Source organism: Lampetra fluviatilis, chromosome 58 (genome assembly GCF_964198595.1).
Source record: "Lampetra fluviatilis chromosome 58, kcLamFluv1.1, whole genome shotgun sequence".
NCBI lineage: Eukaryota > Metazoa > Chordata > Hyperoartia > Petromyzontiformes > Petromyzontidae > Lampetra > Lampetra fluviatilis.
Window position 1 is genome coordinate 7,033,846 of NC_136332.1, and position 17,560 is coordinate 7,051,405.

Below are 17,560 nucleotides of genomic sequence, written 5' to 3' on the forward strand. Positions count from 1 at the left end.
AATCTGATCTCAGATTTGCTCTATCACATCTCATTTTTATGCTATCGGCATACCCCATGTTCATTGATTTTACCCAAAATTAACTCTGTCACTTATGATTGCAAGTTGTTGCGAGTCAGTGACTGCTTTAGTGTTAAAATACGGTGCTGTATTTTTAGGATAGTGTGTTTATAATATATTTTTATGTAGATATCCACATTTATTTAATATTTTCTGCAGTTTTTATTGAAAATGCAATATTTGATATCTCAAAAACCTGATGTGATAGACAAAAACCGATGCCAGATTTGGAATCAGCACCCCAAAATTACCTTACAACCGTTTGAATACCTTATGCCAGAAAAAGTGTGTTGACCAGTGCTATTGGCGGTCATGTCGAGTTTCTCGGATCAAATAAAGGGGGCGGGGGGGGGGCGACACTGACATTCGCGAATAAACGGAGCAAATTTTAAAACGGCCCGGCATTGTACACAGAAACTTTTAATCGTTTTTTTTTGTTTTGGACACACAAAATAGCAAAAAAAATTACACATTGGTCTACGGGCAAACGACAAACGTGGACATTCCCCCACGGACCGTGGTTATATACCGTGTCGCAGGCGACGCACAACCTGATCGCGCGCGGGTGCACAAAACTTGTCAGCTTTTGTTCCGTTTAACACGTTGTAGGCTTTCGCGACCAAAATCATCCATAATTTCGGTTTTTTGGGGGGTTAGATCGCGTAAATATAAATGTTTTGTTAAACCCACCACCACCCGACACAGCCAAATTAGTGAGGTTTGTCACGTAAACAGAACGTGCCAATTCGCTACTAATACAGCACTATAGTGTAGTGTGTTGTGTATAGTAGTGGTGTATAGTGTAGTATACTAGTACGGCACAATCCTCCTGTTTCATTCCTTAAATAGAAGGGTAGATGTGATGACGTCACTTGTGAAGCCTTTCACGTGCAAAGGGGGGAGAGGGATTAATGAATGCGTATAAATTACAATGGGTATCCATTGCCGGTTGGAACGAAACAGGAGGCAGATGTCTCCACAAATCTGGCTGTCGCCTGATGATGCCGGTTGTAATTACTGTCGAAACGTACTCAGATTGTAAATGTTGTGGATTTGCGCTCCAACACACAACCGGTGTGCTGTACTAGTAACGAATTGGCCACGTTCTGTTTACGTGACAAGCCTTAATAACTGTCTGTGTCGGGTGGTGGCGGGTTTAACAACATTTATATTTACGCGACGCAACCCAAAAAATATATTATGGAGATTTTGTTCCGTTTTACTCGTTTTCGACCCCGGGTTTCTGAATCGTACGTCATCACGAGGCCCTCAAAACGACGGCCGCTGCCAGACGGCACGCTTAGTATTAAAAATATTAACCCCTTTCCCGTTCCGAGACTGTCTGGAGGTTGCAGGGTGGGTGGGTGGCCCGCTCACTGACGAATCTCGGAACGTGCGAGCGATTCGGCGTTAATTTTATTCGGAGAGGCGCAGCAGCAGCAGCAGCAGCGCCGCTAAAGACGTTGTTACTCGCCGCAGAGAACCGCAGCGACACGACCTCCGCCACTCTACGCTAGCTGGCGCCAGACTGCGCCCGCACGCCCTCCCGTGTGGCCTTGTGGGAGCCTCGGTATGGATAAAGTCACTTGACTTTTCCTTCCGATTTTGTTCCGATGACGTACGCTTGAAATAACTGCAATGGGAAAGGCAAACAAAAAAAATGTTGACATTGGAGGCTGAGATGGCTAGAAATCAGATGCGGCATTAACACTGTGCCCGAAATACTGGGTTACGTTCACATATCCGATGTTCACATATCAGCCTAGAGCTCGTCCTCGGCGAGTGGAATACGCGATGCCGTGCTGCACCGGGATAGGTGCGTGCGGTTGGCCGAGTGATAACGACCGAAGAACATTTCTTTGGTTCTTTCGGTTAAGTCACGTCTAAAGATAAAATAATAAATTAAATAATAGCATATTACGACGTTCCGATTGCAACACAAGCAATCATCATCAGGCATTAAAGAAATAGCAACAAAATCTAACTAGAAAACTATAGACAGACATACAAGCAGACAGACATCACAAGGACACACAGAGAGAGAACACATATCTAACCAAAGAATAATTCCTGCAGTCACGAAAGCTCCAAAATTAAGATCAGCCGATATGTTTTCTCTCTCTGTGTGTCCTTGTGATGTCTGTCAGCTTGTATGTCTGTCTATAGTTTTCTAGTTAGATTTTTGTTGCTATTTCTTTTATGCCTGATGATGATTGCTTGTGTTGCAATCAAAACGTCGTAATATGCTATTATTTAATTTATTATTTTATCTTTAGACGTGACTTAACTGAAAGAACCAAAGAATAATTCCTGCAGTCACGAAAGCTCCAAAATTAAGATTGACCGAAGAACACTTTGCCATTGCATATGACGGTTTGATTTTCTGAGCAGCTGAACCCGAAACCACGACGCCATCGCCACCGTGCGACGTCGCCACTTGTACGTGCGTGCGTAGAACTTCTTTCGCACCGTACGTAGTCAACCCGCGCGTCTGGTCTGCTCTCGGGTTTGGCACTTCACGACGGCAAATCCAAGTGAACTCTCAACATCAAATGCACGGATACGCGACTGGCCACGATCGCCCTCACATCCGTTCCCGGGCAGGAGGCAGCGTGCGACGTGCTAAGACGCGTGGAGCGATCGCAGGGCGGAAAACGTGCAATGTCTCTGAAAACGTTTCAAGACCTAGCATCGGCGGAGGCCAAAATGAGCCACGATGATTTCCTGCTCCGATGTACGTGTGTTGAGCTTCTCTCGCACCGAACGTGGCCAACAGTGATAATCGGAGGGTGGACGAGTGTGTGGGTGAGTAACTGTGAGTCTGTGTGTGTGTACGTTCAACTTCTCTCGCACCGTACGTAGCCAACCGTGATAATCGGAGGGTGGGCGAATGTGTGGCTGAGTGACTGAGTCTGTGTGTGTGTACGTTCAACTTCTTTCGCACCGAACGTAACCAACCGTGATAATCGGAGGGTGGGCGAGTGTGTGGCTGAGTGAGTGACTGTGAGTCTGTGTGTGTGTACGTTCAACTTCTTTCGCACCGTACGTAGCCAACCGTGCTAATTGTACAATTACAGCCGTGAAGCGGTGTTGGAAATTCCACATTCCTATGGCGGGAGAACAAGTATTTAAAAAAAAAAACGACAAGACAGTCGACCTTACCCCACAGCAGTGTTCCATATTCTAGCAAACCAGGCCGGGACGATGGGCTGCGCGTGTTACGACAGGCGGTGAAATAGTCGTGATCACGATTTATTCAACCCCTTGGCCATTCCGGGACTGTCTGCAAGTCGCACGGTCGGGGGGGGGGGGGGGGGATGTGGGGCGTCCCGTTCACCGCCGTATCTCGGGAACTCGCGAGCGACTCGCCGTGACTTTTACTTAGAGAGGCACAGCAGCAGCGGCAGCAGCGGCAGCAGCAGCAGCGGCGGCAGCAGCGCCGTTGTTATTTTAAAAGACGTCGCAGAGGACCGATTAGACACGACCGCCGCACTCTCTACGACAGCTTGGCGCCAACGCTGTGCCCACACGCCCCTCCCCGCGTGGCCTTGTGGGAGCCTCGGTACCGACCAAGTTATTTTATTTTGTCATCCGTTTCCATTCCGATGACGTGCACGCACGCACGCACACGTACGTCACCATAACGGCATTTGGAAGAAAACGTGACGATGTCCACGTACGTCAGTGGAACGAAAAAAGGGTTAAAATGGGCGAGGTCGCACGCACGCTCAAACGCGTGATTTACCTCCTGGACAACGATCCTCCCTCAGCACCAACGCATACCGCTCTAAGACGCCACAAACACGACCCCAGCGCGACCGCTTCCCCTCCATCGATCCTCCACCTTTTTAAAACTCACCGCCCCCCCCCCCCATTCCACCTCCCATTTGCCCCCCACCACCACCGCCCCCCCCCCCTCCGCCCCCCAACCAACCCCGCTTACACGCACGGCGCACGGCGCACAGCACGATCACGAGCACAACAAAGACGAACCGCCCCGCTACGCCGCTGGCCGCCCATTCGCCCGCAACTCCGAACCCACCAACCCCGTCATGTCGGCTCTCCGAAGCCGAGGCCCGGTCCTTCCCCGAGCCTGCACGACGCCCCAGAAGGGCGCCCTCGCAGAGGATTCCGCTGTCCGTTGCCGTCGGCGTAATGCAACTTCTACGCTCCCGCGTCTACCCCCCCCCCCGCCGCCGCCCGCCACCACTTCACCGACACCACGCGCTGACCCGGCGCCGACTGGCACGAGCGCGCGACCGGGGCGGAGTGGCGTTGCGAGCCGCCCGTCCGGCGGTGAAGCGTCCCAAGGGCTGCACGTGTCCTCAATCTGCACACGGGTGTAAGACGGAAGCCGGAGTGCGCTGAAGTCTCCAAAATGGTTTGTGGGCTGGAGGGGGGGGTTGATGTCCAAAAACGAAACGACTCTTTGCGTGTGGGTCACAGGGAGAGAGAAATATGCAAACTTCACACATACAGGCGTCGGGGTCGGGGATCGAACCCACGCCCGCTCCTGCACGTTGAACTGCTTTCGCACCGCACGTAGCCAAACCGTGCCAATGGGTGGGTGCGGGATCCTTACGCGCGTTCTGCAACAAAAGCTCAAGGCCCCCCATTGTTGCCCACGTCACGGACGAAATGTTTCCCCAGCCGCTGGCGCAGCGGCCAGACCGCCCTCACCCCGTCGATGGGCATCTGTGATAGGTAATAAATAAAGAAACGAAAATTTAAGGTTTGTAGCTCATCGGATTCCTCCGGTCTAAACAAAGATTCTGATTCTGGAAACATGCCCGCCTCCATCCCCTCCGCTGAACTCGGCGAGACCCATCTTCCACTGACAAACAATCATCATCATCATCATCAATATCAGCCATGATCAATCCACTGCTGGACAACGCCCGTCCCCGCACGGTCCTGCGATGTACCAACTTGCCCATCGCCCTGCGCATGATTGATAGTAGAAGTCTCCAGTGTAGCCCAAATAAAATCATTTTAATTAATACCAATACGATAGGGGTGTAGTGATGCTTTGATTCATTGCATTGCTCGCCACAAATGAACCACAATACCTTGCAAACTCCGGTCACCACATCGCGCGGCGCTTTCAGATGCGCTTCTGTGGCCGTCTGGAACGCTCTTCCTTCCAATATTCAGAAGCTGCTGGAGCTATGAAACTTGAAAATCGTCGAGATTGAAAAGTAATTTCTTTCGAAGTGCTTTTTTGTGTTTAGTTCGTTGTCCTTCCATTGCACCTACGGTTAGCACGATCGGCTACGTACGGTGCGAAAGAAGTTCAACGTACATACGTACGCAATCCAATCGTACGCGCCGCATAAACCGCGGAGGCCACTGCCATTCGCCGCGGCGTCAAAAGCCATTTTTGGAATCGGTTTTCTCCCATCGGCCGCGGCGACGATTAACCGCGGCGCGACTGCCGCCGGCAACGGCCTTGCGGCGCGCGGCCACACCAAAGTGCTCCGTGGTTGAAGGCGCCGCCAAAACCGTCGCGCGCGGCCCAACTCGACGAAACGTCTCTCCGGGAAGTCGTCTCCGCCCGGAAGAATTTGCTTCTCTCCGAAATCGCGTTTCCCCGCCGTGGAGTTTGCAGCGTCGCCGCCGCTCCCCCCCCCCCACCCCATCTCTCCCACCCGCCGGATCTGCGGACGAACGTGAACGTGGACGCCGGGTGTGACGAACGGGGCGGACGTTCAAAAAATAAAAGGTCGGGCACTACAACAACGACGACGACGAGCCATCGAATACGGTTACAGGCCAGAAAGACTACAATGCGGTAAAAATAAAAAAATAACAAAAAATAGCACCACAACAAATCCAACACGGAAAACACGCGCACGCACGGACACGCGGACTTACAGATGTGCGGACACACGCGACAAGCACGCACGGACTTACGTGCGCACGCAAACGGACACACACGGACTCGCAGACACACACGGACACGTACTAGCTACCTAAGACAATAAATAAAGACTAAGGCACTAAGTCGAGGATGGCAGGGGGAGGGTGGGGGGGGGTGGATGCGAAGCTTGGACCATGCTCGCGGACAGTAACAACGACGTCAAACGGGGGTTGTGTGCACGACGATTCAAATAAACCCGGGGAGATCGTGACGGAGGGAGTGAGGAGCAGAGGTCGCAAACGGGTTTTGATTTCTTACCCGTACCCGGCCACACCAGGGTCGCAAACGGGTACCCGTACCCGGCCGTACCCGTACCGTACCCGGCCGGGTACGGGTAGGGTACGGGTATCGGGTACCTGATTGCGACCTCTGGGATGAAGCTATGTTGCAGGCGCGGGTGGGTTGATTCTAGGAACTTGAATTGTGAGAAGAGACAAGACGTTGGGAAATGAGTGACAAACAGTTACTCACCAGTGACTCACGGTCTACCCGTACCCATACTCGGCCGCACCAGGGTCGCAAACGGGTACCCGTACCCGGCTGGGTACGGGTAGCCGGGTATCGGGTAGGGTACGGGTATCGGGTACCCGGTTGCGACCTCTGGTGAGGAGCGTGAGAGACAGAGAGAGAGAGAGAGAGCGCGAGAGTGTGGAGAGATCAAGAGCCTACAGAAGCTCCAGTGATTTTATGGCCTTGCCCTCCAAATTCAAACTCCTCCTGCCTCCAGCAGAACTCACGGGTGTGGCCGGCCATTTGCAACGGGGAGCGGTAGCGCAGCCGCACTGCGAACCCCCTGCGGCCCGAGTTCGATTACCGCTCACGGCCAACACCGGTGACGATTATCTGAACCGGTCCGGGGTCTCCCTCTAGGTCGACTCGGCCTCAAATGAGTACCTGGTGCGTTCCGTAAACATCGACCACCGGGGAGACAAAAGCGGCCGGGCTTGGCGTTGGCCACCCACCCCCTTCGTGCGCCGTGCCGGCCTTCGTAGGTGCCGCTACTCGCTAACAGCACTTGCCCCAACAGGATACACGGGGGGATCTTTGTCTTTGTGCAGCTCAAAGAGACTCGCTACCCGGTCCGATGACGCGCGACTCAACCCAACGATTCTCTACCCAGTCCCTTGACGAATCACTTCGCCCAGTTGCACGACACCACGATGCCGTGACCTAGCCCACCGACTTTCTCACCAGACACCACGACATGTTTACAAGGCTCAGTGACTTCTCTACCCCAGTGACTCTCTACCCAGTGGCTAACCTCCACTGTACTTTTCCCCAATCAATTTCTACTTAGCCCAATGACCGCACAGCCAAATGACTCTCTGCACAGTCCCATGATGCGTTCCTAAAACCAACGATTCTCTTACCCATCCAAAACACTCTCCACCCGGTACAATAACTGCCCACCTCAATAACTTTTTCTCCCATCCAGCTATATGGCTCTGCACAGACAAATGACTCTCTGATCCAGTGCCGTGACGCATCCTCACCTCCATGTCCCTCTGCACAACCCCGAGAAAACTTTTCTTTGACAGGCCAATTAATTTCTGTCCACTCCCAAATCACTCTGCCCGACCCAATGACTCTCTACATCCGGTCTCGTTATGCGTCGCTGAGCCCAAACACTCTAACCCAGCGCGGCGACTTCCTCGCCTCGTCCAGCCCAAGCGCATGCTGCCCGAAACCGAAGGGACAGCATGGTGTGTCGCCCGCCCCACCCCGGGAGGGCCTACGCACAACCCTCCACGGATCACCGCTCTCCGCGACAACGCGGGCAGCCGGGCAATCGCACCGCGGGCCCCAGCGCCCTCGGCCGCGACGTCCCCCACCGCGGTGAAACCGGGATTCCGAAGCGGCGGGAATAAAAACGGCGGCAGCGTCGTCGTCGTCGTCGTCGTCGTCCGGTGTCGAGTTCATCCGCCCCCGTGCATTCCGCCCGGCGTGTGGCTACGGTGGGCCTTCCTCCTCAACGGCCGTGCCACCGCGCGCTTCCCAAAGTTCTCTCTCGAGCGCCGCTGCCGCCGCCGCCACCACCGCCACCGCCACCGCCAAACAGTTCGGGAACCACCCCACCCCTGCGTCCTCACCGCCTCTTCCGCCTCCGCGGCGGCGGCGGCGGCAGAGGCCGTCCATCGCACGCGCGGCACAAGTCCCACGCGTCTCCCGGCAAACGCTCGGGCACCATCGCCAGCGCCGGCGAGGAGATGGCAGCTCCCCTCCACCACCACCACCCGACCCCCGCCGCCCTTCACCGCCGCTGCCGCCGCCCACCGGAGGACCGGACGGACTAACCAGGGCGACGCAGCCGAGCACCGTCGGCGTTGCCGGGTTACCGTTGCCGGGTTACCGTTGCCCCGGTGGAGGCGAGGGAAGGGGAGGGGGGTTGCCGTGGGCGACGAGGCGGCGGGAGGAAGAGGCGACGGCGGCGTCAGTTCTGCACCCGCTGCAGGTACTGAGGTAAGGGGTTGTCCTTGATGAACTTCTGGATGTACCAGCAAGTGATGTGCGCCTTCAGGTCCTCCTCCACCACGAAGTCCATGGAGGCCTTGGGCCGGAGGGTGAGGCGGTGGGGGTGGCGGCACGGACGGGTGGGAGGGGTGGGGTGACAAGAGGAAAGATCCACACAGATCCCCGTGTAACTCGATAACGGGCAAGTGCTCTATAAATTTACACATTTCAACTTAAAACGAAACTTTTTTGATTTTATTTGACCAGGTGAGGCCTCACGGAGCCACGTAGCTCAACGAAGTGGATTATCATCATCGCTTGGAAATTTAGAGCATGGCGATTCTAAATGTGCAGGGGGAAAAAACGGGAGGCACCTGGATAAAAATCCATGCGTCCACGTGGAGTGAGAGCAAGCAAATTCCAAATATACAGCAGCAGGCATCGTCAGGGTCGGGATCGAACCCACGACCTCCTGTGTACCAGGCGAGGTAGTTAACATCTCACCACGGAGAGAAATGTAAACTCCAAATATACAGCAGCAGGCGTCAGGGTCGGGATCGAACCCACGACCTCCTGTGTACCAGGCGAGGTAGTTAACATCTCACCACGGAGAGAAATGCAAACTCCAAATATACAGCAGCAGGCGTCAGGGTCAGGATCGAACCCACGACCTCCTGTGTACCAGGCGAGGTAGTTAACATCTCACCACGGAGGGAAATGCAAACTCCAAATATACAGCAGCAGGCGTCAGGGTCAGGATCGAACCCACGACCTCCTGTGTACCAGGCGAGGTAGTTAACATCTCACCACGGAGGGAAATGCAAACTCCAAATATACAGCAGCATGCGTCAGGGTCGGGATCGAACCCACGAGCTCCTGCATACCAAGCGAGGTAGTTAACATCTCACCACCACGGTGGATGGCTTTCATAGTCGATACCATGATCCACGCATGGTTCACGATCGAGTTTTGGGTCAGCTTGCTGGGCGAGTAAAATGTGAGAGACGTGCTGGTTTCACCGGGACAGCTGTGTGGTTTCACCGGGACAGCCGTGTGGGTTTCACCGGAAGATGGAGACAGAGAGAGTTAAGCGCCGTGTGCCGGGGCACCTTGGCGAGCAGGCGTGCGATGCCGCGCCCGCGGTAGCCGTCCGGAACCTCGGTGTGCTGCAAGTCCACCGTCTTCTTGCCGATGTACTCGTAGAGCAGCACGGCCCGGTCACTGTAACCTGCGCGGCACAAAGGTGAAGATCCTCCCACCCCCCCGTTCCCCCCCGCGTAGCCTCCACAGGCTGTTGGGGTGAGTGCTGATAGCGAGCAACTCCGAACGCAGTGTGGATGGGACGGAACAGGACCAATTATTTTTTTTATTTTACCAGTTAAGGCCCCACCGAAGTGACGTGGCCACAAATGACAGCTCAACAAAGTGGATTGTCATCGCGTGGAAATGCATAGCAGGGAAATGCTCTCAAAGCACGCCGATTCTTAATGCGGACGGAAAAACCGGAGGACCCGGGAGAAAAATCCACGCGACAACGGGGAGAGAGAGAGAGAGACACGAAAACTCCTAATATACGGCGTCAGGGTCGCACACCTCCAATTGGTTACATGCGGTGCGAAAAAAGTTCAACATGCACACGCACAAAAAGTCGGGATCGAACCCACGACCTCCTGCATACCAGGCCAGGGAGTCAGCATCTCACCACCGTGGCACCCCCTGGGTAAGACGGTCAGTCTGGCAGACCGAGTCCTCAACAGGCGTGGCGCATTTCGATTTAAAGCTTTTGTGATTGCAGGGATTCATCTTCTTGGTTCTTTCGGTAAAGTCACGTAGAAGGGAAATAATAAAGTAATAAAAAATGTTTTTTATTATTATTATTCTTTTATTATTTTCTTTTGGTAAAGTCACGTAGAAGGGAAATAATAAAATAATATTTAAAAAAAATGCTTTTTTATGTTTTATCATTTCCCTTCTACGTGACTTTACCGAAAGAACCAAAAAGAGGCGTGGCGCAATCAAGGGGGTAGAGGAATCAAGGGGTGAATGTCAGAGCAAGCGTCCACGGCAGTAGCGACAGAAGAGCGCAAAACCCAGGCCTATCACCGCTCGTTCTGCAGTCCCCGCCAGCTGGATGGCACAGCAGAGGCACCAGCAGAGGTCGCAAACGGGTTTTGATTCCTTACCCGTACCCGGCCGCACCAGGGTCGCAAACGGCTACCCGTACCCAGCCGGGTACGAGTAGCCGTTCCCTACCCCTACCCGTACCCTACCCGAAATGAGTGACAAACGGTTACTCACCAGTGAATCACGGCCTACCCGTACCCGTACCCGGCCGCACCAGGGTCGCAAACGGCTACCTGTACCCGTACCCGGCCAGGTACGGGTAGCCGGGTATCGAGTAGGGTACGGGTATCGGGTACCCGGTTGCGACCTCTGGGTACCAGGCACGGCCTTTAGCCTTTGCAATCCACCCTGAGAATCCACGTTGTGCCTCGCCACCTTCACGGCGAGGAGGGATTCAAGCCACGGCGGCCACCGAACGACCTGACGATGGGGGCGGTGGGAAGGGAACCTACGTTTGGCTCCGTGAGCCTTTGTCTTTGCGGGCGGAAGCCCAAGGATTCGGACAAAGATGCAGTTTAGCTGCACGAACCTTAGGGCCAACCACAGTGGTGAGATGTTAACTACCTCGTCTGGTATACAGGAGGTCGCGGGTTCGATCCCAAGCCCGACGCCTGCCGCTGTATATTTGGAGTTTGCGTGTTCTCCTCGTGTTCGCGTACATCGTTCAAGTATGCAGACGACGGACAGAATCTTGGTGAGTACAGTACAATGTGATACGCTACGATACGTTCAATGCATGTTTATGATACGTAGCTTTAGCGATTTCATTTTAAGGTTACCACGATACGATACGTTCAATGCAAGTTTAAAGTTTTCATGGCAGATAGGATTGTTTCCTGAAAAAACATTCTATTAAATTGTAGTTCATATAGGTAGGCTAAGAATTTACCTTGTTTTTTACTTTGCATTTTACTGTGCAATACAGTATTGTACTTCATAAATACAGTATATAGTTTATACAGTACGGTACCGTAAATTGCTCTGTTTTGCTAAATTATCACCGTTCTTTAAGACTCCTGGGTAGGCTAGGCCATCTTCGATTTACGATATTTTCGACTTACGATATTTTCGACTTACGATGGGGTCGTCGTAACGCATCTCCATCGTAAGTAGAGGACTGCCTGTGTTACGGTGTACTGCAGTTCTGTGTGTGGTTTGTCCAAGTTGTGTTGCCGTACCCCAGCAGAAGCCGTTGTTCGACTGCTGTGGGTAGGTACAATCAACGTCAAACACATAGTGGTGTGTACGTATGTTGAACTTCTTCGCCCCGTACGTAGCTAAGCGTGCTAATCAAAGTGTATAGTAGTGTAGTGCATAGTAGTGTATAGTAGTGTAGTGCATAGTAGTGTATAGTAGTGTAGTATATAGTAGTGTATCGTAGTGTAGTGTATAGTAGTGGTGTATAGTGTAGTGTATAGTAGTGTAGTATAGAGTAGTGTAGTGTATAGTAGTGTATAGAGTAGTGTCGTATAGAGTAGTGGAGTGTATAGTAGTGTAGTATATAGTGTAGTGTATAGTAGTGTAGTGTATAGTGTAGTGTATAGTAGTGTGTACGTGTGTTGAACTTATTTCGCATCGTACGTAAACAACCGCGCTAATCGGAGGTACGGAAGTCGGACTAAACGACCGAGTGACTGAATCAATGAATAGGCTCAATGAGACAAATTACTGAATTCATTACCGAAAAGATCAGTGAATAAATGCGCGAATGAACGAGCGAACGGCTGTGCGAACGGGTGACCCGTTGACCGAATTTGACGGAATAAGCGACCGAATGACCGGCATGAATGAAAGTCAATGAATGACTGAATGACAGGGAATGAGCGCGCAGGCCTCACCATTGAGGCGAATGAAGAACTGCCTCTTCTTGCGGTCGTGCTCAACCCTGACGAGACTCCCGTTCTCGGCCTGCATCAGCACGTACGACGCCGCGTCCGCCATCTCCTCGTCGCCCTCCTCCTCCTCCTTGTCGTCGTAGTCCCTGCAGCACAACCGCCACAACCGCAAATGTCAACCACCGAACAATGACTGACCATCACCAGCACGTACGACGCCGCGTCCGCCATCTCCTCGTCGCCCTCCTCCCCCTCCTTGTCATCGTAGTCCCTGCAGCACAACCGCCACAACCGCAAATGTCAACCACCGAACAACGATCAACCATCACCAGCACGTACGACGCCGCGTCCGCCATCTCCTCCTCCTCCTCCTCCTCGTAGTCGTAGTCCCTGCAGCACAACCGCCACAACCGCAAATGTCAACCACCGAACCATGACTAACCATTCTAGATTTGAAGCTTTCGTGACTGCAAGGATTCATATTCTTATTCTTTACCGAAAAAACCTAAGAATATGACTAACCATCACAAGCACGTGCGACGCCGCATCGGCAATCACCGCCACGCAGCATAACATAACCGCCGTTCACCGCTAAGTGTCGGTGCCAGGCCAGGTGCACTTTGAGGCCGCGTGAAGTAGGCCTCGGCAAGGTAAGGTAAAAGTGTAAAAACAACGAGCCTACCTTTACCCTACCTTTTACCTTACCACAATACAATCACTCTACCCTGACCTTTTACCCTTTAGCAGGTAAGGTAAAAGGTAAAAGTGTAAAAACAACGAGCCTACCTTTACCCTACCTTTTACCTTACCACAATACAATCACTCTACCCTGACCTTTTACCCTTTAGCAGGTAAGGTAAAAGGTAAAAGTGCAAAAACAACGAGCCTACCTTTACCCTACCTTTTACCTTACCACAATACAATCATTCTACCCTACCTTTTACCCTTTAGCAGGTAAGGTAAAAGGTAAAAAAAGCAACCAGCCTACCTTTACCCTACGCTTTACCCTTACCCCTTGGCATGTCGACACCTTTACCCTTTACCTTTACCCTTTTACCCGGTAAAAAGGGTAAATTACCTTACCTTGCCGAGGCCTAGCGTGAAGTGTCGAAGGCCCGCTGGCAGGAGGTCACGGAACAGACCCAGCAGGTACCATGAATTGACCGACTGAGATGGCTGGCAGATGCTACCACCTGTGCTTCCCCACTGTGCCAACTCCCTGCGCTTGAGCCACCCGGCACTCCGAGAGCGTCACTCCTCTGCCCTCCATTGAGTCATTCACGAACCTCCTCCAATAACCATCATCAGCTGATACAACTCCACACTCCTCCTCCACACTCCTCCTCACTCACACTCCACCTCCTCCACATCCACACTCCTCCACACTCCCCCTCCACATCCACACCACTCCTCCTCACTCACACTCCCCCTCCACATCCACACTCCTGCAGCACGACCATCAACAACCACCACTAACCGCCAGCACACACGATCCAGTATCCACCATCCCCCCCTCCTCCTCCTCCATCCCGGAGCGCAAACACTACAACCACTATTGCCTGCCATGGCCTCCACAACCATCACAACCACACAGCACAACAACCACAACCAAACAGTCACCAGAATTACCATCGACCACTCACCATCAACAGCTCCATTAACTATCACCACCTCCAACAACTACCACAACCAACACCATCAACCTCTAACCACAACCAACTAAACACCACAAACCGCCATCCGCCAATAATCACCACCGCTATCAACCACTAAAAACCACAACTATTAACCATCGCTAACCACCACCTCCAACAACAATTCCCAAACGCCACCATTCACTAACCGCTACCATCATCAACAACCACCACCGCATTAAACAACCGTCATCACACCACCACAACCATCTTCACCCTCAACAACATCTACCACACAACCATCTTCACCCTCAACCACATCTACCACACAACCACATCTACCACACAACCATCTTCACCCACAACAACAACTACCACACAACCATCTTCACCCTCAACCACATCTACCACACAACCATCTTCACCCTCAACCTCAACTACCACACAACCATCTTCACCCTCAACCACATCTACCACACAACCATCTTCACCCTCAACTACATCTACCACACAACCATCTTCACCCTCAACCACATCAACCACACAACCATCTTCACCCTCAACCACCACACAACCATCTTCACCCTCAACCACATCTACCGCACAACCATCTTCACCCTCAACCACATCTACCACACAACCATCTTCACCCTCAACTACATCTACCACACAACCATCTTCACCCTCAACCACATCAACCACACAACCATCTTCACCCTCAACCTCAACTACCACACAACCATCTTCACCCTCAACCACATCTACCGCACAACCATATCTACCACACAACCATCTTCACCCTCAACAACATCTACCACACAACCATCTTCATCCTCAACCACATCTACCACACAACCACATCTACCACAACCATCTTTAACCTCAACCACATCTACCACACAACCATCTTCATCCACCGCCACATCTACCACAACAGAGACAAAGATCCCCCCACAGTATAGCCTGTAACAGACTGCTGGGGCAAGTGCTGTTAGCGAGTGGCACCTATGAAGGCCGGCACGGCACACGAAGGGGGTGGGTGGTCATCACCACAACCATCACCACAACTAGCACCACAACCACCTTCGCGAGCACAACTAAAACTAAACTTCCCTGGCAACCACCGTCACAACCACTGAGTGCACAGCCTGCAAACACACAGCACATCTCAGCAGTCACCACCACCACCATCATCAACAACAACAACCACTAGGCCTGCCACCACAACCAAACCTCCGCCACCAAAGACAAAGACCCCCCGTACAGCCTTAACAGGCTGTAGGGGCAAGTGCTGTTAGCGAGTGGTACCGATGAAGGCCGGGAGGACGAACTCTGTCTAATCCAACAACAACACCACCACCACCACTGCCACCATGACCACCACCTTCCACCTCCACCCGAACCCGGGCCACTCCGTCAGCACCGTACGATGCCGAGTGGATGAGGTCACCCGATCCGTTTGGTCCACATGGAGAGCCCACCAGACCCGTGCCGAGCCCACCAGACCCGTGCCGAGCCCACCAGACCCGTGCCGAGCCCACCAGACCCGTGCCGAGCCCACCAGACCCGTGCCTAGGCCACCAGACCCGTGCCTAGGCCACCAGACCCGTGTCGAGCCCACCAGACCAAGAGCCAGGCTCACCATACCCGTGCCTAGGCCACCAGACCCGTGCCGAACCCACCAGACCCGTGCCCAGGCCACCAGACCCGTGTCTAGGCCACCAGACCCGTGCCAAACCCACCAGACCCGTGCCTAGGCCACCAGACCCGTGCCGAGCCCACCAGACCCGTGCCGAGCCCACCAGACCCGTGCCGAGCCCACCAGACCCGTGCCGAGCCAACCAGACCCGTGCCTAGGCCACCAGACCCGTGCCGAGCCCGCCTGACCCGTGCCGAGCCCACCAGACCCGTGCCGAGCCCGCCAGACCCGTGCCGAGCACCCACCAGACCCTATCCCACCAGACCCGACCCGAGTCGAGCCCATCAGACACCAGACTCGAGCTCACCAGACCCGACCCGTGCCGAGCTCACCAGACCCGTGCCGAGCCCACCAGACCCGTGCCGAGCCCGCCAGACCCGTGCCGAGCCCGCCAGACCCGTGCCGAGCCAACCAGACCCGTGCCGAGCTCACCAGACCCGTGCCGAGCCCACCAGACCCGTACCGAGCCCACCAGACCCGTGCCGAGCCCACCAGACCCGTGCCGAGCCCACCAGACCCGTGCCGAGCCCACCAGACCCGTGCCGAGCCCACCAGACCCGTGCCGAGCCCACCAGACCCGTGCCGAGCCCACCAGACCCGTGCCGAGCACCCACCAGATTCAATCCGACGATCTGAACAAACGTGACCCAACTCGTTCCGTCCCGCACAGCGAAGATCCCGGGGCGACTCAGCACCCCCCGATCTCGGTCCACCCAAACCCCGGGGGGGTCCGGCCCGGCCCGCTCCGTGCAGGCAGCCTCAGCAGCACGGGGCGGTGGTTGTTGTTGTTGGTGGTGACGATGATGATGATGATGAAGACGCAGGGCCGGTGTGGGTTGTGTGCGTCGCGTTCAGCTGTCTTAGTTCGCGGCTGGGACAAACAAAGCCGTGATGATGATGATGATGATCCTTCTTCTCTCTCCTCCCTTTCTCCTCCTCCTCCTCCCGTCTCGCGTATCTCGTCCTCTCCGCCTCCTCCTCCTCCCTCCTCTTCCTCCCGTCTCGCGTCGTCCTCCTCCTCCTCCTTCTCTCTCTCCTCTCTCTCCTCTCGTCGTCCTCTTCGTCGTCCCGGGCTGGGCGACTCAGCGGGGACAGCGGCGGTGATCAGCTGGCGGACCACGTGACCGGGCCCGGGCGAAACCATTACGGAACGAATCATTTAGAGGGGGGGGGCGTGGTGATTGGGTTTAAACGTCCCGTAATTAAGCTACTTAATATAAATGTGTTACATATTTAGATATTAAATACAAGTAAGTTTATATATACCCATAAATGTCCCTTCACGTAAAAAAACATGTTTTTTTTCACGCATCCCATCAGCCGAAAGAACCAAGTGCTGAAGTTTTTATTGAAAGATTTCGTGACTGCAGGGGTTCATATTCTTGGTTATTTCGGTAAAGTCATCACGTAGAAGGGAAATAATAAAATAATAAAAATATAAAACAATAAAAATTCTCACGACGTTTCGACTGCAACACAAGCAATCATCATCAAGGTGTGAAATCCACAGCAATTTTTTTCATCATCAGGTGTGAAATACACAGCAAATTTTCTTGCTGTGGATTTCACACCTGATGATGATTGCTTGTGTTGCAGTCGAAACGTCGTGATAATTTTAATTTTTTATATTTTTATTATTTTATTATTTCTCTTCTACGTCACTTTACCGAAAGAACCAAGAATATAATGTTGAAGTTCTTCAGCGCCGATTGGCTCAAAACGCGCACAAACCCAACATTGTCTCAGCACATCAATCAAGCGAAACTCCGAGCCGGCTTTGACATTAAGTGTCTCATCGGCAGCCTTGAACCAAAGCACCGACGTTTAGAAAAGAACA

At 53.3% G+C, this 17,560-nt stretch overlaps 1 protein-coding gene across 2 annotated transcripts; it reads right to left on the reverse strand.

The window, feature by feature from the left end:
* Positions 1-462: 462 nt before the first annotated feature.
* On the reverse strand, positions 463-16,837 carry NATD1 (N-acetyltransferase domain containing 1). 2 transcript variants are annotated; one of them, XM_078880588.1, is made up of 5 exons: positions 16,338-16,837; positions 12,394-12,536; positions 9,541-9,659; positions 8,476-8,528; positions 463-1,693 (listed from the first exon to the last, which is right to left on the reverse strand). In XM_078880588.1, exons 2-5 carry the CDS (start codon positions 12,494-12,496, stop codon positions 1,477-1,479), a joined length of 492 nt encoding a protein of 163 aa, XP_078736714.1. In that variant the 5' UTR covers positions 12,497-12,536; positions 16,338-16,837; the 3' UTR covers positions 463-1,476. The 2 variants fall into 2 exon arrangements, with proteins under 2 accessions (XP_078736714.1, XP_078736716.1); XM_078880590.1 differs by lacking the exon at positions 463-1,693 and having other exon boundaries at positions 5,037-8,528.
* Between the last annotated feature and the right edge of the window lie 723 nt (positions 16,838-17,560).